Source organism: Saccopteryx bilineata, chromosome 6 (genome assembly GCF_036850765.1).
Source record: "Saccopteryx bilineata isolate mSacBil1 chromosome 6, mSacBil1_pri_phased_curated, whole genome shotgun sequence".
Lineage (NCBI taxonomy): Eukaryota > Metazoa > Chordata > Mammalia > Chiroptera > Emballonuridae > Saccopteryx > Saccopteryx bilineata.
In genome coordinates this window covers 201,302,479-201,323,086 of record NC_089495.1, presented here as the reverse complement: position 1 = coordinate 201,323,086, position 20,608 = coordinate 201,302,479, and the positions used below count along the sequence as shown (strand labels likewise).

The following is a 20,608-nucleotide window of genomic DNA, read 5'->3' as shown; positions in this document are numbered from 1 at the left end:
AAATGCAAATTAAAACCACAATGAGATATCACCTCATCAACAAAACAACACAGAATAAGTGCTGGCGAGGATGTGGAGAAAAGGGAACCCTCCTGCACTGCTGGTGGGAATGAAGACTGGTGCAGCCACTGTGGAAAACAGTATGGAGATTCCTCAAAAAACTGAAAATCGAACTGCCTTTTGACCCAGCTATCCCACTTTTAGGAATATACCCCAAGGACACCATAGAACGGCTCCAAAAGGAGAAATGCATCCCCATGTTTGTGGCAGCATTGTTCACAATAGCAAAGATCTGGAAACAGCCCAAGTGTCCGTCAGAGGACGAGTGGATTAAAAAGCTTTGGTACATATATACTATGGAATACTACTCAGCCATAAGAAATGATGACATCGGATCATTTACAATAACATGGATGGACCTTGATAACATTATACTGAGTGAAATAAGTAAATCAGAAAAAAACTAAGAACTATATGAATCCATACATAGAAGGGACATAAAAATGAGACTCAGAGACATGAACAAGAATGTGATGGCAACAGGGGTGAGGGGTAGGGGGAGGAGGGATGGGGCGAAGGAGAGAGGGGTTGGGGGAGGGGAGGGGCACAAGAAAACCAGATAGAAGGTGACAGTAGACAATATAACTTTGGGGGAGGGGTACACAGCACAATCAAATGTCAAAATAATCTAGAGATGTTTTCTTTCAACATATGTACCCTGATTTATCAATGTCACTGCATTAAATTTAATAAATAAATTAAAAAAAAGAAAAACAAAAAAACACATGCTGTAATTGCTGTCAGACATGTATTATTCAAGTCACTTCTCTCTGAAGAGAGGATTTGGCTCCTCTCTGTCATCTAACAGTTATCCATGTAACTGTGAGTCCCTCTGGAGACCTGTTTCCTCAGTAAGACATGGGGACTGAACACGACAAACTCTAAGGTTCTTTTTAAAAGAAAGATTTTATTGATTCTACGGGGGGGGGGGGGGAGAAGCATCAACTCATAGTTGTTTCATTTTAGTTCTTCACTGATGACTTGTTGTGTGTGCCTTGACCAGGCAAGCCCAGGGTTCTGAACCTGCTACTTCAGTGTTCCAGATGTTCTAGGCCCACCACAGGCCAGGCTTTTTTTTTAAAGGTACATTTTATTCCTTTTCTATTTTTTAATTTATTGATTTTAGCCAGGGAGAGTGGAGGAGGAAGAGAGAGAGACAGAGACAGAGAGACAGGAACAGAGATCTGTTCCTATATGTGCCCTGACCAGGAATCGAACTGGCAACCTCTGTGCTTTGGGTCGACGCTCTAACCAACAGAGCTATCCAGCCAGGGCCTCTAAGGTTCTTTTAATACAGTATTTCTTGGTTTCTTTTTTCTCTGAAATTTCTATTTCTGTGAAGCCTTTCCTAGACCTCATTATGGCTCTAAAGATGTTTGGTGAGGCATGTGATGTTGTCAAACATTAACAGACGGCATATTGCTTACAGGGAGGGAACAGGTAGGTTTGTGGGGGCAGCGGGGGAGAGGAGGTTGCCTTCCCTCATCTCTCTCCAAATGCCCAAACTGATGTGGTATTAAGTTACCTTTTCCCTAAGAGCAGACTTTCCTGGGCCACATGCATCTTAAACTATTCTGCAAGTGTTACCCACTAGGATCAAGCGAATTTTAAGGTACCCCTCCTTTCCTGAGCTAAGCCCTCTCTTTGCATGTAAGCCAATAAACACAGCTCTCCTGCCTGGAATAGGCACTTACCTGCCCAAAGTGATGAGCCAAAATAATGTCCACAATATTGGTTGTCAAGCCTGAAAGCTAAAAAGAAAAATTTTGCATCAAGGCAGTTAATAAGTACATGTACAAATTTATCACGCTGTCCACTAGGATCAGCGCAATTTATTGTCTATACATATATCATCCTTTAACAAATGAAAACACAACTCAGTGTCATACAGTTTCATGTGATGGTGGTTTCCAGAGACCTGAGAACAAGAAGCACATCAGGAAAAAATGAAAACGTCTCCCCCCTGATTTCCCCCAGGGGAATAATACAGCCTGGTTTGAAGTTAGCAGCTGGAAGAAATGGAGCTATAACTTCTTTGAAAATTGAAGACTAAGGAGTCACAACTATTAGTTACTTCATTCCTGCCTGTACTGCATTCACACAGGATTCATGGATCATAAGAATCGACTTACGACTGCTCCCAAGGCAGCCGAGAGACAGAACTGAATTTCTTCCTTCCTTCCAATTCTTGCTATCTTCGTTTCAGAGAGAGGACAGGACTGCTGTTTACTGAATGCTCTTGCATTTTGAACATTTTTTCTAATTTTTCCCATTTCAAAAGGATACTTATCACAGTCTAATCAGTGCAGCCAACTGTGGCAACTCTGCAGACTGTTAATCTAGTTTCAGGAAAATTTCCATCTCAAATTGTGTTGCTGATTCCCCTTGAGCCTTCTTTGGTGTATTAAAATGAATACTTATGACAACTTAAAAGCACTCAGAGGTAGGCATTTGTTTAAAAATGAGATGATTATGTGAGGCATTTTTTAGCAAGTAATCAAAGCTTAGGTTATTTTTCTCTAGAAAATTTTATAACATCACTGGTTTAATCTAAACCCTGTAATTTTAGATTAAAACATCATAAATATCATTTGTACTTCAGCAGAAAAAAAAAATGTCAAAACTACTTTCCTTTCCAACCTAAAAACAGTGATTTTTTTTTTTTTTAGCATAGGTGAATTCAGTGTAAATGGGATATAGCATAACACCTTTCCCTGTATTCCCTTTTATCTCTCTGGCTGTTGCCGAGATTGTTTATGTATTTGTAAAGTCATTAGCATCCCCTGTAGTTTCCTATCTCCAAGAGAGTTCAGAGAGAATTCTATCTAGGTAGCAAACACCTTCATTTTTCAGAGTGCAAACACTACAACCCACACATCTTTGGGAGCAGCAGCACAGATAAGCTATTTGGGTTCACTGGAGAGAGTGATTAATTTATTCATTTCACTCCTTAAAAGAGTGAAAATGCAAACCATAGACTGTGAGATGTTTGCATGTACCCAATAAAGGATTCATATGCAGAATATGTGAACAACTCTCAGAGATCAATAGGAAAATGAGCAGCAACCTGATTTAATTAAAAAAAAGAAAGAAAAGGGTAGAAGACTTGAATAGTCACCTCATAAAATGATACTTAGATGACCAGAGTAAGTTTTAGCAAAGGTATTCAACATCATGGGCCCTTAGGGAAATACAAATTAAAACCTGGCTTTATTTATCTATAAGCATAGCTGAAATTTAAAAAGATACCACAATAAAAAGTTTTTTGTTTTTTTTTAAATAATGAAAGCTATTTTGGTGATGTATACCATATAAAAACAAATTAATACTAGAAATAAAACGCTCATCTTTAATAAATATAAAAAGGACTATCCAACGTTGGTGAGTATGCGGAATAACAGGAACTTCCATGCATCGCTGGTGTGTACACTGGCAATCATCTGCAAAAGCTAGACAGACAACTGGCCTGTGACCCAGTAATTCCACTCCCAGATACAGATCCAGATGAAACAAATGTGTATGTCTATGAAAGACGGGTGAACGGCTGTGCACAGGAGCCTTATTCACGGCAACCACATAACTCATTTTGTGAGTGCACACAACAGACTTCTAAACAATTAAAAAGAACTGCTACATACAACTCAAATGAGACAGACAATAATGAATCTCAAAAGCCATATACAAAAGAATTCAAATTCCATCATTCCAATTACATGAAGTTTAAGAATAGATAAAACCAATCTATGGTGATTGAATCAGAGTAATGATTATTTCAGGGAAGGAGAGGAAGTATTAATTTAAGAACAGAGCTGGAAATATTCTGTATATTAACTGGGTGGTGATTATAAATGTAACTTCACTGTATATCCTCTCAATGAAAAAGTAAAAATAAAACAGATAAGCCATTTTGAGAAGGGACCAAGAGATGAGCCAATGGCCACGACAGTTGGTGCTTACTTTGGAAGCTGCCCAGTCAATCCAGCCTTTAGCACAAGGGTCAACGTTAATGAGCACAAGGCCTTCCACAAGCTCTGGATGACTGAGCTGAAATAGAAGACAAAGATAACAGTATGAAAGTTCCACTCCCAGAATTCTTTTTTTTTTAATTATTTTTAAAAATTTCAATTATATTATATTATATTAGTTTCAGGTGTACACCCCAATGATTAGATGTTACAGAACTTACTAAGTGATCATCCTAATAAATCTCACACCCATCTGACACCATTCGGAGTTATTATAATGTTATTGACTATATTCAACCTGACCCGGAGGTGGCACAGTGGATAAAGCGTTGACCTGGAGTGCTGAGGATCCAGGTTTGAAACCCAGAGGTTGTTGACTTGAGCACAAGCTCATCAGGTCTGAGCTCGGGTTCACCAGCTTGAATGTGGGATCATCGACATGGTCCTTGGCTTGAGCCCAAGGTCAACGGACTGAGCAAAGGGTCGCTGGTTTGGCTTGAGCCCCACCCCCAGTCAAGGCACATATGAGAAGCAATCAATGAACAAAAGTAACACAACTACAAGTTAATGCTTCTCATCTCTCCCTTCCTGTCTCTCTTGCTAAAAAAAAAAAAAGGGATACTATGGACTATATTCTGTATGCAGTAATTTACATTCCCATGACTGTTCTGCAACAACCAATTTGTATTTCTTAATCCCTTCACCTTTTTCACCCATCCCCCTAAGCCCCCTCCCATCTGGCAACTGACAAAATGTTCTGTTATCTGTGAGTCTGTTTCTGTTCTGCTGTTTGTTTGGTTTTTAGATTCCATTGTTGAGAGCTATGTATTTATTGCCATTTTATTGTTCATATTTTTGATCTTCTAGCATTCTTCTAAAAATATTGGAGCATGGTTAATTAATTCTTACTATGCCTGATTCTTCAGATTTGAAAGTAAGACCCCGTAGGAGTGCTAGGGAGGCCATTCAGAAAAAGAGCTCTTTAAATCTGATTAGCACTTGGAAAACCAGTTTCTTGCACTGCAGTCAATTAATCTTGCCTTGCAAGGATCTTTGAGGGAGACAGATTTCTACGCAGAGGCAGGCACTGGTCTCTGCAATTGATTAGCTCGTGGTGGGTCTTCCCTGCTGGGGGAAGCTGCCTTGAAACTACTTGGCATAAGGGCTGCTGAGGCTTAAACTAGCTATTTTCCACTCGACAGGGGCAACCACATGGTGACACACCACCCCAGAAGACTGTCCTCTCACCCAGGAAGCATCTGAAAAAAGTTTCTTAAATAAAAATCCATAGGAACATTTCTACATAAATTCAAATTTCTCTAGTTTACTTTTTCTCCTCTCTGATTACACTGGTTATGCACACAACAGACAATCTGATAGAGACATTATAAAAAGCAGAAAATAAAATTTCATATGATCTTACCATACAACATCAATCCCTGTTCATATTTTGGTATATTTTCTTCTAGTCCTTTCCTATGCCTGAGACAAACTTATGTGAATCTGTGTTCTAACTTTGTTAATGCTTTAGTGTATGTGAATCACATCATTACAAGCTCTTCTCACAACATTTTAATGGCTGTACAAAATTCCATCATAAGTATTCTCTAAGAATTACTCTTTATTAATGATGTACTAACCCCATTTGTGAGTTTTCAGATACTATAAGTATAAAGCAAGGCTTTACACAAACCTGTATCTGGAGCTGAAAGAGTTTATTAAAAAAATGGAACTAAGACCCACACTAGCACCTGGTCGCTCACACAGCAGTCAGAGCCGTGATCTAGGCAGCATCTCAAGGGTGCTGAGGCAAATCCCCCGTGTACTTACGGCAAACTTGCTGAGGATATAAGCTCCAGCTCCAACTCCAACGCCAATGACGCTTTTCACACTGGGAACGAAACACACAGACACTGAAGGGTTAACTCGCTTGGAGCTGGCATGGCAAAATGGAAAGAATACAACTGGGTTCAAGTCCCGGCTCTGATGCTTGTCAAATATAGAATTTCGTCAGATTTCTTTAACTTTCTGAGCCTTAGTTCCCTACGACAAAACAGATATGACCAGCTACTTCTAAGCTGATGTAAGGGTTAAATGGAATGACTGAAACCTGGAGTCATCCCTGACCGCTCGCTGTCCTGCTGCCTTCATGTCTAACCCATCAGGTCCTATAGAGTCTGCCTTCAAAGTACTGCCATCAGTCTCCACCTACTTCACCCCTCCCCCACATCCAGTATCAAGCTGTCTTGACTTCTTGCCAGACTACTGTTGTAATAGTTTAACTGAACTCCTTGCTTTTCATTTAAAAAAATTTTTCCACTCAGCCTGACCAGGCTATTGATTATTTGTGTGTGTGTGTGTGTATGTGTGTGTGTGTGACAGAGAGAGAGACAGAGAGAGGGACAGATACAGACAGAAAGAAAGGGAGAGAGATGAGAAGCATCAGTTCTTTGTTGCAGCACCTTAGTTGTTCATTGACTGCTTTCTCATATGTGCCTTGACCAGGTTGGGGGGGGGGGCTATAGCAGACCAAGTGACCCCTTGCTCAAGCCAGCGACCTTGGGCTCAAGCTGGTGAGCCTCACTCAAACCAGATGAGCCTGCGCTCAAGCTGACGACCTCGGGGTTTTGAATCTGGGTCCTCTGTGTCTCAGTCTGATGCTCTATCCACTGTGCCACTACCTCGCCAGGCTATTTATTGATTTTTAAAATTGATTTTAGAGAAACAGAGAGAGGAATGGGGAAGAGTGGGAGAGAGGGAGAAAAAGAATCAATCAATAAATGCATTAATGGGCACAAAATACAGAGACCAGATTGGATTATCAATCTCCTGCTTAAAAGCAGTTTTCTTTTTCTTTTCAATAAAATCCCAAATTCTTACCTGGTCTGAGAGACCTACGTAACCTGGTCCTTGCCTATTACTTGAATTTCACCACATGCCTCTCTCCCCCTCGTTCCTTTGGTTGAGGACCTCTGGACATACTGATCCTGCTGTGAGGACTCCTCTTGCCCTGGCTCTCTGTCTCAGCAACACCTTTCTATCCTATAGGCCACAGTCTAGATGATAACGTCTCAGAGAGGCACTCCCCAACCAACCCTGTCTATGTGGATCCTGCCTTTCTTCTCTATCACAACACCTGCACTGACTTCTTCTACAGCACTTTAGTTACGATGATTTAATTACTTGTTTTTTTAAAATTTATTAAGTGAGAAGAAGAGAAAGAAAAAGGAGAGAGAGGGGGAGGGAGGTGAGGGGGAGAAAAATATAGAGAGAGAAGCTTGAATTTGTTGTTCCTTATTTATGCATTCATTGGCTGACTCCTGTATGTGCCCTGACTGGGGATTGAAACCTCAATCTTGGCACATTGGAATGACACTCCAACTAACTGGACTACCTGGCCAGGGCCTGTGTGCTTACTCGTTAATTATTTCCAACACTAAGATGTCAGCTCCATGAGGGTAGGGCCTGCTCTGCTTTGCTCACCATCATATCCCCTAGGTCAGACAACAGTAGAAAGTCCATAAAAACCGCGTGCGAGACCTGCACAGTGAGCCTACCTCAAGTGGGTCAGCACAGAAGGCAGCATTTCAGCTAGCTCGTCCATTGTGGGGTACTGGTACCTGAAATCCAGAACGACACCTCTTGAATTAGAATGCACCCACACTTTCCAATTATAAAGAGAGCTACAAAAATACACCATTCTTAGATAAAGGCATATGGAGTGTGAAAATGATTGTGGCATGTTGTGTGACTCTACGACTGCCATGCTAAAGAGAAGGCAAAAGAATCTATAAGAACCTACATGTTTCTATGTCTTCAAGAGCTATCTCTGGGACCAGAGGAAGCCATTTGAAAAGAACAGGTAGTATGGCTCCCTCTCAGGGGATTTCCAAATCCCCAACAATCACTTCAACTGGGGTTCATGCTCAGTGAACTTCCAACAGTAAGAATCCACTCAGGAAGCAGCTCTTGGTTTGCTGCTTATCTCTAGGCAGCTAAAAGCAAAAGCAAACAAAGCTTTACACGGTCTGAACATAGTCCTAAGTCCTGGGCTCCGCATGGTGAATGTTACTTGTTTTACTCAGGGACAGGACAACATCGTTACGTTATGGCCTTTGAATGTGGTTCATGATAGGAACTACTGGATCCTAAAATGGTCAAGCATGTCCAGAAATGGGTTCAGACTAGGAATCTAAGAAAAGTAGGAAGCATTCAGAGATGACAGAATCAAAGATAGAAGTGATCCTAAGACAACCATGTTTATGAGGCAGGTCCTGCTCCACATGTGACAGGGGAAAAGTCACCCTGCTTCTGCTGGAAACACTTCAAGTGATGGACCGCTCCTTAGCGGTTTGTGCACAAAATAGAAAAAGGAATAGGATCCAAACCTTATTGGGTCTAAATGGGTCACTGGCCAATTTGTGTTTGAGAGACGGACTAGCTTGGGCACAAAAAATACCATGGATTGCCTGACCAGGCGGTGGCGCAGTGGACAGAGCATCGGACTGGGATGTGGAGGAACCTGGTTTGAGGCCCCGAGGTCGTCAGCTTGAGCGCGGGCTCAGCTCACCAGCTTGGACCCAAGGTTGCTGGCTCAAGCAAGAGGTTACTCGGTCTGCTGAAGGCCCGCGGTCAAGGCACATATGAGAAAGCAATCAATGAACAACTAAGGTGTTGCAACGAAAAACTAATGATTGATGCTTCTCATCTCTCCGTTTCTGTCTGTCTGTCCCTGTCTATCCCTCTCTCTGACTCTGACTCTGTCTCTGTAAAAAAAAAAAAAAAAAAAGAAGAAAATACCATGGATTATAGAGCCAGACTGACTGCGTTCAAGTCCTCGCTCTGCTGCTTATTTGCTGTCACCTTGGCAAAGTGACTACCTCTGGGCTTCAGTTTCCTCACTTGGAAAATGGCAGTAATAGTAAACCTATCCCAGAGGGCTGTGATAGTTAAGTGATGTAATGAATGTCAAGTATTTAAAGCAGGGGCGGGAATATCATTTAGGTACTAGATGAGTGTTAGCCACTATTTGTGCGCACTGGCCTATTTCCCAGCCGTCATGGGCAAAGGCAGCTCCAGACATGAGTGAAGTGAGGGGAGAAGGACCAGCCTTCCTCTGCGCTGTCCGGGTTCCTCCCAGTCTGCACTCATCAGGCTGTGGAAGGCAGTTAGGGAGACTCTGGCTCGCCACACAAGGCAGGTTTAGGAAGAGGCTGAGAGCCCTAGGTCCATTAAAGATGCCCCTTCACCTGACAGAGACGATTCTCAGGTTAAATGGTTCCACAGGGAATGGAATTCCTGGGACCAGACTGGGAGGAAGGGTGGGGAGATACTACCAGGAAGCTCAGAAGGATCTGAGTTAGGGCCTAGATAGCTGGAGAGGAAGACAAAAACAAAAGCTTTCAAACAGATGAGGAAGGGAACATAAAAAGCAGCAAGAACTGAGTGTTCCAGACATTTCTGCCTGGCAATAACAGGGAGACAGGTTCCGTCTAAGGACAGCCATTCCTGGATATGAGGATACGTGCAGTTTTCCTCAACAGACTGTACATTACGGTCCTCTGGAGCAAAGGAGAGGAAACACGAGGATAGGTGGTTGGTAAGTAGAACCGGGAGGCTGTGCTAGAATCAGTTGCGAAGGGAAACATGCCACTTCTCCCACCGGAACTTGGTCATTTGCTCTGCTGAGCACATGTCTTTCTTCCAGAAGGTCTTGCTTGAGGCCTTACCCTGTTGGGAAAGAGGGTGCACCTTCCTGCTGGCCTGGGGCATCTACATGACAGACAGCGAAGTGCTGAGTGATCTCTTGCATATCCTCAAAATTAAAGAATGCATTGAAACAGGATTTATCTGCAAGAGTAAAAATACTTGTAAGTCACAGTCTTTCTATCTGTCCCCCAGTTTTCCTCTACTGGTCAGCTCTACTCTATACCCGCCTCCTCTTTCACTCCTCTTTAACCACTGTCCTACCGCAGTGAGGGGTCTGAACAATCTGTCTGGTTCAAGCTGGCCCAGGCTGACTACCAGGCATCTCAACGACTTGAAAATAGCTAACGCTCGGTGCTACACAATGCCTGCAAAGTGGAAACCAGTAGTGATGTTGCACAGGATAATGTCATACCCCTAATGCTGGCATTTTAAGTGTATGTTATTCTTCAGTCTGACACAGGGACACTGTTTATATCCCAAGAACCTGGCTAGAATGAACATCTTGGGCTGCTCACATCATCATGTGGAAGACTGTCTCTTGGAAAAAGGGCTGGGGTGCAGGGAGAGGCTGCTGCTCCCATTGCCAACCTGTTAGGGAAACATATAAGTGACTTCTCTGTAACAGCCCTAGTGCTGGGCTGCAGCCTCACATGCAGGCCACCTCTGAAAGCCAGAGACGTGAAAGGAAATACATGGATTCGGACCATGTGCCTGCGGCGAGGGCCAGCATCTTATACTGACATCTAGAAACGTCCACTTAAAGTTACTGGGGACAGGCTGTAGCAGAACACTTTCACCGATTCATTGTAGAGTTCGCCACAAAGTAAAGTTTAAGTACAGACTTGAAGGCAGAGAGAAGAAAACCTGTGTTCTATTAGAATATTAAAATCTCTTACGTGTGCATGTGTTTTTAATATACAAAGACTAAGCATTATAATAAAAAGGGAAGATATAAAATCTAGAATAAAATACATACGATTGAGGCCAATGTCATGATAGGTCAGAATAACGGGTCTGTTTCCCTTCGGGAGGCCTCTTATAGTGACGTGGACCACACCGTGCGTTGTTTCTATGTCGTGTTCCTGGAACAAGAGAATGTAAGGTCTCAGCAAAGGCAGGATGGGCTCCCCAGGTGGCTGAAGTTTCACAATACCTGGCTCATAGCCATTTCCCACTAGCTGGGGCAGGACACATCACTGAGCTAGAAGCACACCACAGAGATGCTATATTATACAGGTTATTCCTACTTGCTAATTCCTTTTTAGGTGAACAAACGAATAAATGAGAAAAAAATATATCTTCTTGTCCACAAAGCTCATTTTCCTAAGTGGAGGAAATCAGGGATCTGTTGAGAATATATCTGCAACTGGGTAAGAAACAGAGATCAGCAAGTGGAGTAAGGAGCCAGTGAGACCGAGGAAAGACAGGCTAAGGAGGCTCCAGATATGAAGCTGCTGGGAGAAAGCCCGAGGCTCCCGAGCCTCTGAGTGCGTGTTCAACACTAAGCAGTTCAGCAGACACTGTGGGTGTGAGTGCTTCAGTCTCTCCCCTCTCCTGGGAGCGGCCCTTCAGTCGCCCACGCAGCACGGCAGTGGCTCCTGGCCACCAGGTTTATATAATAGACGGTAACCTTATGGCCACTGCTTGCTAGCCGGAGTCAGGGGGACCTGTGGTCCATGCTGGATCAGCTTCCATCCCTGAGGATTTGTAACTGGCACTAAGAGAGTTCCATCCCTAGCTTTGTTTTTCTCTATAAAAAGAGACGTAAACTTGGGAACTTACATTAGGCTTTTCACTACTCTAGTTCCTGGTTCTGGCTTAATTGCTGAGACATCCCTGGATTGCCTCTGGTTTCAGCTAGCTTGGGGGGGCTTGTTGCCTGGACCCCCAAGGATCCTAACCAAAGCAATGAGTAAAGTTTGAGATACAGTCAGAGCTGCTAAGACCAGCACGAAGGGTGGCTGGGTGGAAAACAGACTGTAGATAAGTTAACAGATTTATTCTAGTTTTCTTCAAAGTCTGTATTTCTCAAAAATAAAAAAAAATTATCATGTCCAGCCGAGTGAATTTTTGCTGACAAAGTCATCCACGCTTACCTCAGATAAGACAAGGTTACTTCTGCCAATAAGAATCCCACCAAGCCTCATCAGGCGGTGGCGCAGTGGATAGAGCATCGGACTGGGATGCGGAAGAACCCAGGTTCGAGACCCCAAGGTTGCCAGCTTGAGCGCGGGCTCATCTGATTTGAGTAAAAAGCTCACCAGCTTGGACCCAAGGTTGCTGGCTCAAGCAAGGGGTTACTCAGTCTGCTGAAGGCCCGTGGTCAAGGCACATGTGAGAAAGCAATCAATGAACAACTAAGGTGTCGCAATGAAAAACTGATGATTGATGCTTCTCATCTCTCTCTCTTCCTGTCTGTCCCTGTCTATCCCTCTCTCTGACTCTATCTCTGTCCTTGTAAAAAAAAAAAAAAAAAAAGAATCCCCCCAAAAAGTGGAAGGCTCCCAACTTCATTTCCTATCTAGTAATGAACCTCATCAGAGTTTTGGTTTCTTCTCTGATGGGGGCGCAGAACAATCTCAGCTGATTGACTATTAGCATATCTTAAATCAGAGGCCCCAGGCTGGAGCAGTTCTCTCTATGAAATCAAACTATAGTCCCGCTATTCTCTGTTACTGCTACCTCCTATTCAAAGGCTTGAAAAAAGGGAAGGGGAGAATCAGGTACTGTAAACTGACCAGCTATGAAACAGATTACGTACAGGGTTTAGATAGAAGGAATGCAGCCTGACCAGGCGGTGGCGCAGGGGATAGAGCGTCGGACTAGGATGTGGAGGACCCAGGTTCAAGACCCCGACGTCGCCAGCTTGAGCGTGGGCTCATCTGCTTTGAGCAAAGCTTACCAGCTTGAGCCCGAGGTTGTTGGCTTGAGCAAGGGGTTACTCAGTCTGCTGTCGCCCCCCGGTCAAGGCACACATGAGAAAGTAATCAATGAACAACTAAGGAACCACAACGAAGAATTGATGCTTCTCATCTCTCTCCCGTCCTGTTTGTCTGTCCCTATCTGTCCCTCTCTCTGACCCTCTCTGTCTCTGCCACACACAAAAAAAGAAGGGGCCCTGGCCGGTTGGCTCAGCGGTAGAGCGTCGGCCTGGCGTGCGGGGGACCCGGGTTCGATTCCCGGCCAGGGCGCATAGGAGAAGCGCCCATTTGCTTCTCTACCCCCCACCCCCTCCTTCCTCTCTGTCTCTCTCTTCCCCTCCCGCAGCCAAGGCTCCATTGGAGCAAAGATGGTCCGGGCGCTGGGGATGGCTCCTCTGCCCCAGGCGCTAGAGTGGCTCTGGTCGTGGCAGAGCGACGCCCCAAAGGGGCAGAGCATCGCCCCCTGGTGGGCAGAGCGTCGCCCCTGGTGAGCGTGCCGGATGGATCCCGGTCGGGCGCATGCGGGAGTCTGACTCTCTCCCCATTTCCAGCTTCAGAAAAATACAAAACAAAACAAAACAAAACAAAAAGAAGGAATGCAAAGACAAATTTCTGTTGTTATGTGAACATTTCTCTTGCAGTACTGTCAGACTTCCTGAGCAACCCCTCCACCACCATCAGGCTCATTGATTAAACAACTATTGATTGAATCCCTGCTACCAGAACCTGGAGTGAGCTCTGGGGATAATATAGTGAGTAAAAGAGATATACATGGTCCCTGCTCTCAGACAGAGATTACATTCTAACAGGAAGGCAGACACTAAACACACAAATCAACCAACTCATAATAACAGCCTGTGATAAGTGCTATAAAAGAAAGAAATAGGATGCTGCAATAGAAATTGAGAAGGAAGACACTAACTCTATTAGCAGTCAGGACGGTGCAAATTAAATCACTGAAATGTGATTTCAGACACACTAGAATGGCAACAAGTTTAAAGTTAGACAATGCCACATGTTGGCCAAGATGTCTCATACACTGCTGGTGGCCATGTAAACTAAAGAAACTACTCTGGAGGACAATTTGGTAATTTCTAGTGAAGTTTAGAGGTGTCTACTCTCTAGCTGTTGTACTTTTAGGTGTAATCTAAAGAAATTCTCAGACATGGTCACATGTGCAAAAAGATATACACAGAACCTGACCAGGTGGTGGCAGTGGATAGAGCATTGGGCTGGGACGCGAAGGACCCAGGTTTGAGACCCTGAGGTCGTCAGCTTGAGCGTGGGCTCATCGGGTTTGAGCAAGGCTCACCAGCTTGAGCCCAAGGTCGCTGGCTTGAGCAAGGGGTTACTAGGTCTGCGGTAGCCCCTGGTCAAGGCACATATGAGAAATCAATCAATGAACAACTAAGGTGCTGCAACGAAGAATTGATGTTTCTCATCTCTGTCCCTTCTTGTCTGTCTGTCCCTCTCTCTGGCTCTATTTTTGCCACACACACAAAAAAAGATATACACAGAGATATACACTGAAGTTTAATTCATAATGTCCAAAAATTTGAAAATACTCTAAATATTCATCAATAGGGAAACAGATCAATGATTTACGACCTACTCATATAATGAAATGGAGATAAAAATTGAACGAGAACTATAGACATTAATACATAGAGAAGACCTTGAAAACACAATGCAGATTAGAAAAGCAGAAGAACATGTACCTACTTTAGCACTCGTGTAGATTTAAAGAAAAGCAATACTCTATAGATCAGTGGTTCTCAACCTGTGGGTCGCAACTCCAGCGGGGGTCGAACAATCAAAACACAGGGGTCGCCTAAAGCCATCACGACCCACAGGTTGAGAACCGCTGATCTATAGATTGTGTATGTTCACACACATACAGTGTGTCCGTAAAGTCATGGTGCACTTTTGACCGGTCACAGGAAAGCAACAAAAGAAGATAGAAATGTGAAATCTGCACCAAATAAAAGGAAAACTCTCCCAGTTTCATACCTATTCAGTGCAGTTCGATGTGGGCTCACGCACAGATTTTTTAGGGCTCCTTAGGTAGCTATCCCGTATAGCCTCTACAGACTCGTCACTGACTGATGGCCTACCAGAACGGGGTTTCTCCACCAAACTGCCGGTTTCCTTAACTGCTTATCCCACTGAGTAATGTTATTCCTATGTGGTGGCGCTTTGTTATAAACGCACTGATATTCACGTTGCACTATGGTCACGGATTCGAATTTAGAGAGCCACAGAACACACTGAACTTTCCTCTGTACCGTCCACATCTCAACTGGCATGGCCGTGGGCTGCTCCGCTGTATACACGGTGTTACATCATCATCTGCGCATGCGCACATGCTGCCACATCATCCTACAGAAACTGGGAGGGTTTTCCTTTTATTTGGTACAGATTTCACATTTCTATCGTCTTTTGCTGCTTTCCTCTGACCGGTCAAAAGTGCACCATGACTTTATGGACACACTGTATATTAAGTGTAAAAACTTGGAGAAGAAATGACACTGACATTAGAGCTTGTTTCCTCCCTGGAGGTGATTGAATAGTACAGGAAACTCAAGGAAGTTTGCTCTCTTTCACGTTTCATTTCTTGAGAGACAGAAAGACTAAAGAGGAAGCGAGAAGCCAGCCCCTGCCAGATGGGTGACACTTCAGAACCCAGAGTGAAGAGAAGTGCAACAATCTGTCACCCTGACAATCTAGTTGCTGTAGACTTCCTTCTGTCATATCCAAACCTCAGTAGCGTCTTAAATATTCCGACTTGGCCTCAGCTGTGCTACTGGGACCTGAAGGAAAAATCAGTTTATACTTTGACCCTAGGGTTAGTTAGCACACCTTGTGCAGCCAGGTGATTGATGGGGATAGGGAAGGAGGGAGGAAGAGAAAAAGAGAGGGAGAGAGAGTTGGGGCAGGGGGAATGGAGTGGAATAGGGGATAATGAACTTGAGGGAAGTTCAGAAGAAGGATGATGAAAAGAGAACAGATAAGGTCGGAAAACATGGTAAAAGCAGATGTGGGAATAGGGCAAAGTAATTTGTCATCATCTCATAATTTAGATGAAATTCAGAGCTGTTAAAACTGGTTCACAAAATGTCCACGCTTTAGAGAGTCTCAGCTCCTACCTCCCATAACATACCCTCAAACTGTGTAATAACCAAAGGTCAAGGGACAAGGGTTCCCGAGCAGTCCTTGGTTGTCAGTGTCTCATACAGTTTCTCTTCATTTCCAAGTTTGTGAATGTATGACTGTTATTAGCAGAATAAAGAAAGGACGCACTCACCTCCACATCAGTTTCTAAATATACCCTTTGTGACCCTGTGTGTGAAGAGCTTGAACAAGTCCCCGCCTGGAGATGAACATGCAAAGACCCTGGCTCGAGCTGCTGCAAGGGTCAGGCTGCTGCAGGGGTGAAGCTGCCAACACTGGTCCACTTCAGTCAACTCTCACTGTTCCACAGGCTGTTTCCCCAGTTACCTCTCGTGCACCCTAGCATTCTGCAGGGCGTGATGACACAGTGACAGTCTGCTCAAAGGGCTGAGCCCACGGTACTATAGTTTTAGTAGGCTCGGGCAGAGTTCTCTCCCAGTATTCTCTGATTATTTACAATTCCAAGGTTAGGTATTTGAACAAAGTCCCTTCATTCTCCACTTATAAAACACCCTGAAATCGTACTGGTCCCCAACACACTTCTCCATCCTGGACTGACTCTCTCTCAATCAAAAATGTAGTTTAAGAGTCTTTTTGTTAAGAATTTAAGGGTTTTAGGGTATTACTATTATTTGATTATAATCAACTTTCACTTTTCCGAGTCCTGCTCCTTTAGCTAAACGTGCCGTCAGTAGAACTACACAATCAGAATGGCGTATCTTTCTGGACTGAGTTAAATTCTGATCAGTTCATACCTATTAGTACTTCTCCCTCTCTCTGGCTAGTCTGAAAGAGTTTAGGTAAACTTGTATGACAACATACTCTTGGAAATGTCAACATTTTTATTAGTGTGAAATTTTATTCTGTTTCTAGCAAGCAGGCTACTGTATGAGCCTTGGGGATAGTTTTTATTATTATATCAGCATTTTTTATGTAATACCCCCACCATTACCTTATCTCTGTATAGTGGTATAAAGTTCATTTGCATAGCCTCATTTACTCCCCTCATAATTCATAATTACTCAGGTCAGCCTTCTACCTCCCAGTAGAACACATTTTCCTTTTTAAAGTTCTGTTACATTTTCTCTGCCTCAATCCTCAGTTTTCTCCCCTCTCACCTCTCTCAGACATCTACTTTTACTTGTCAACTACCTATAACTCTCAACCTTATCAGAAATCAGCTCTTCATCTGAAAGCTTCTTTTGCAATTATGTCAACATAGCTATCTTTTCCTCCTTCAAAGCCAACTCCACTATCTTTTTCACATAATCTTAGATAGCAATGAAGAGAATGAACAACTAACCCACACACAACAGCCTAGAACATGGTCAGAGCATGGCCTCTCTAGGAATGCCCAGGTAGGAAGGGTTTTCCTAGACCCACACATATATTAGCTGACCCATTTTAATCCAACAACCCTTCCCTGACCTTTTTCCAAGAATTACAGGTAAAGACCTTCTCTTCTCAGTGAGGCTGCTAAGATGGAAGAATGTGTGTTTTGGGCACCTGGCAGATAAACAAACCCTCTAGTGACAGGAGAAGATACTAGGATTGGGGGTGGTGATTAAAAAAACCAAAAACTTAGCTTTTTCTATGATTCTTTTTCCCCTCCAAAATGAGAATAAAGTCACCTATATTCTTAGAACTTAATAATCAATCTCCAAGTGTCCATCAGAGGACAAGTGGATTAAAAAGCTTTGGGATATATATACTATGGAATACTACTCAGCCATAAGAAATGATGACATCGGATCTTTTACAACAACATGGATGGACCTTGATAACATTATACTGAGCGAAATAAGTAAATCAGAAAAAATTAAGAACTATATGATTCCATACATAGGTGGGACATAAAAATGAGACTCAGAGACATGGACAACAGTGTGGGGGTTACAGGGTGGGGGGGGAGAGGGAGAGGGTTGGGGGAGGGGAGGGGCACAAAGAAAACCAGTTAGAAGTTGACAGAAGACAATTTTATCAATGTCACCCCATCAAAATTAATAATAAAAAAAAAGAATGTGTCTCACGGCTAATTCAGGCAGTTAGAAGAGTAGTATAAAGATGCTAATTCTGCTTCTCAGGCCACATCCTGCAAAAGGGGCCCCAAGCAAATTGGTGATCTGGCTCCTCTGATTTTGCCAGTTGGATTTAAAAAAAATAGGCCAGGAACGCCCTGAAATGGAACTAACAATACATGAGCATAAATTTAAAGGACTTTTAGATACTGGAGCTGATGTATCTGTTATTGTTAAGCTACATTGGCCTCCTTCCTGGCCCACTCATGCAGCAGCCACAGAATTACAAGGTATAGGGCAGAGTAAATTCCCTCAACAAAGTTCTAGTTTTCTACACTGGTAAGATTAAGAAGGCCATTCTGGATTTTTTAAGCCTTATGTGCTCCCTGGATGGCCAGTTAATTTGTGGGGTAGAGATGTTTTGAAAAATATGGGAGTGTTGCTTGTCAGTCTGAATGGTTTAGTCAGTACTCAGATGCTTGATCGGGGATTTTTGCCCACCAAGGGACTAGGGAAAGAACAGCGAGGAATTCTCACCCCCATAGAAATGGCACCCAATACCAGAAGGTGTGGATTAGGATATCAAAATTTAGCATAGGGGCCTTGGTAGCTCCTGCTACCTCAATAATGCATTGTGCAGACCCAATTATTTGGAAATCAGATAACCCTGTATGGGTAGACCAATGGACCCTTTCTCAGGAGAAACTTAGGGCAGCTGCTAAACTGGTACAAGAGCAGCTACAGCTTGGGCACACGGAACCATCTAATGGCCCATGGAATACATTTCTGTATTTTGATCTTGTTGCCTCCTGAATTATCAAGGGGCATAGGCGACCCTTACAGCTTATAGGTTTTGAGCCTCAAAATTATTGTTGTTCCTTTTTTCGAAGGACCAACAACAATGGCTCTGGAAAACTTTCACTAAATGGCAAATTGCTCTTGCAAATCAATGGACTTTATACTGAAACTGTCAACTTAAAATCAGCTCAAAGTCTAGAATTATATGCCATGATCATGGCTTTTCAGCATTTGCCATATTCCCCCTTTAATCTATATACAGACAGCAAATATTTACTTATGGTGTTTCCACTATAAAGACTGCTGTCTTAGGGACAAATGCTGATGAACTATTTCAGCAGTTCCTTCTTCTTCAAAGACTTGTATGTCAACACAGAGCTCCATGTTTTATAGGGCATACTCGAGCTCACTCCACGCTCCCTGGAGCTTTAGCACAAGAGAGTGCCCTTTTTTTAAATTTTTTAAAATTTTCTGAAGTTGGAAACAGGGAGGCAGTCAGACAGACTCCCTGCATGCACCCGATCGGGATCCACCCAGCACGCCAACCAGGGAGGGGATGTTCTGCCCATTTGGGGTGTTGCTATGTTGCAACCAGAGCCATTCTAGTGCCTGAGGCAGAGACCACAGAGCCATCCTCAGCGCCCCGGCCAACTTTGCTCCAATGGAGCCTTGGCTGAGGGAGGGGAGGAGAGAGACAGAGAGGAAGGAGAGAGGGAGGGGTGGAGAAGCAGATTGGCACTTCTCCTGTATGCCCTGGCCGGGAATCAAACCTGGGACTCCTGCACGCCAGGCCAACACTCTACCACTGAGCCAACCGGCCAGGGCCTAGGAATGCCTTTGTTTATCAAGCTACCCAAAAGAAAATTATTTGGAGCAACCATGACAGATCGAGCAATTCAGTCTCATACTATTCATCACCAGAACGCTGCAGCCCTGTGTAAACAGTTTCAACTTTCTCGAAAGCAGCACGGCAGATTAGGAAATCCTGTCCAAGGGGTCCTATACTACAATCTGCCCCTTCATTTGGAGTTAACCCTCAAGGACCCATACCAGGACAACTTTGGCAAATGGATGTTACTCATATACCTTCATTTGGCAAACAGTCCTATGTCCACGTTACAGTGGATACATATTCTGGATTTATAGTAACCTCTGTCAGAACAGGAGAGGCTGCTAAGCATGTCTGTATGCACTGTTCTATTATTGGATTTCTTAAACTGGTTAAACTGACAATGCTCCTGCATATGGAGCAAAAGCATTTACTGTATTTTGTCATTCTTACAATCTTTAAAGTCAAAGTATTATTAAAGTGTACTCAGCAAATATTTTAAGGTTAATTTAAAAAAATTTAAAAGGGGGGAGTCATATCCTGGAACTTCTATGGGTCTACCATATCATGCTTTTTACTTAAAAAAATTTTAAATTTCTTTTGAATGCTGATGAACAGGAGACACCAAATCTTTTTCTCCTGCAAATTATTACCTCTTTATTTGATCCAGCTAATAACACTGTTTTGACTTTTTCCAAATAGCTCCAGATATATGGAAAAGATTTATATAGGCGGATGGGGATCCTCAAACCCCTCAGCGAGATCTTCTGAGCATGGCCTTTAAGATACCAAGAGGCAGAAAAAGCCCAATAGAGATCAGGGGAACTACCAGCTTTTAGGATACGCCCTTAAAGGCTCCAACGCCCCAAAGGGGTCTCATAGGAGTCCATCTGGGTCCTGCTTCAATAGTGGAAAGAAAGGTCATTGAGCTAAAGCCTGCCAGACTTACATGCCTCTGCTGTGAGGAAACAGGGACACTGGAAGGTAAGGCTTCTCTCTCGCTTCTCTAAGGGAGGGTTCAGCCCTGCTCCAGCTACCTATGACCTAACCTTGCCCAGAATGCTGGGGTTTGCCACTGAAGGCTGAAGGTGCCCAGGGCCGTCGGGCCCATCTACGACACTGTGGACGAGCCTAGAG

At 43.5% G+C, this 20,608-nt stretch overlaps 1 protein-coding gene across 3 annotated transcripts in view; it reads right to left on the bottom strand.

Moving 5' to 3' along the window:
- Positions 1-20,608, bottom strand: part of NDRG3 (NDRG family member 3) — a 65,875-nt gene that overhangs the window by 16,248 nt on the left and 29,019 nt on the right. For 2 of the 3 annotated variants that reach the window (XM_066235742.1, XM_066235744.1), the window contains exons 4-9: positions 10,711-10,816; positions 9,755-9,875; positions 7,583-7,645; positions 5,856-5,916; positions 4,018-4,104; positions 1,755-1,811 (exon numbers count right to left, since the gene is read on the bottom strand). In XM_066235742.1, the coding sequence (XP_066091839.1) occupies positions 1,755-1,811; positions 4,018-4,104; positions 5,856-5,916; positions 7,583-7,645; positions 9,755-9,875; positions 10,711-10,816 (495 nt within the window). Of the gene's footprint in view, positions 1-1,754; positions 1,812-4,017; positions 4,105-5,855; positions 5,917-7,582; positions 7,646-9,754; positions 9,876-10,710; positions 10,817-15,959; positions 16,089-20,608 lie in introns of those variants that run through there. The other variant, XM_066235743.1, reaches the window with a different exon arrangement.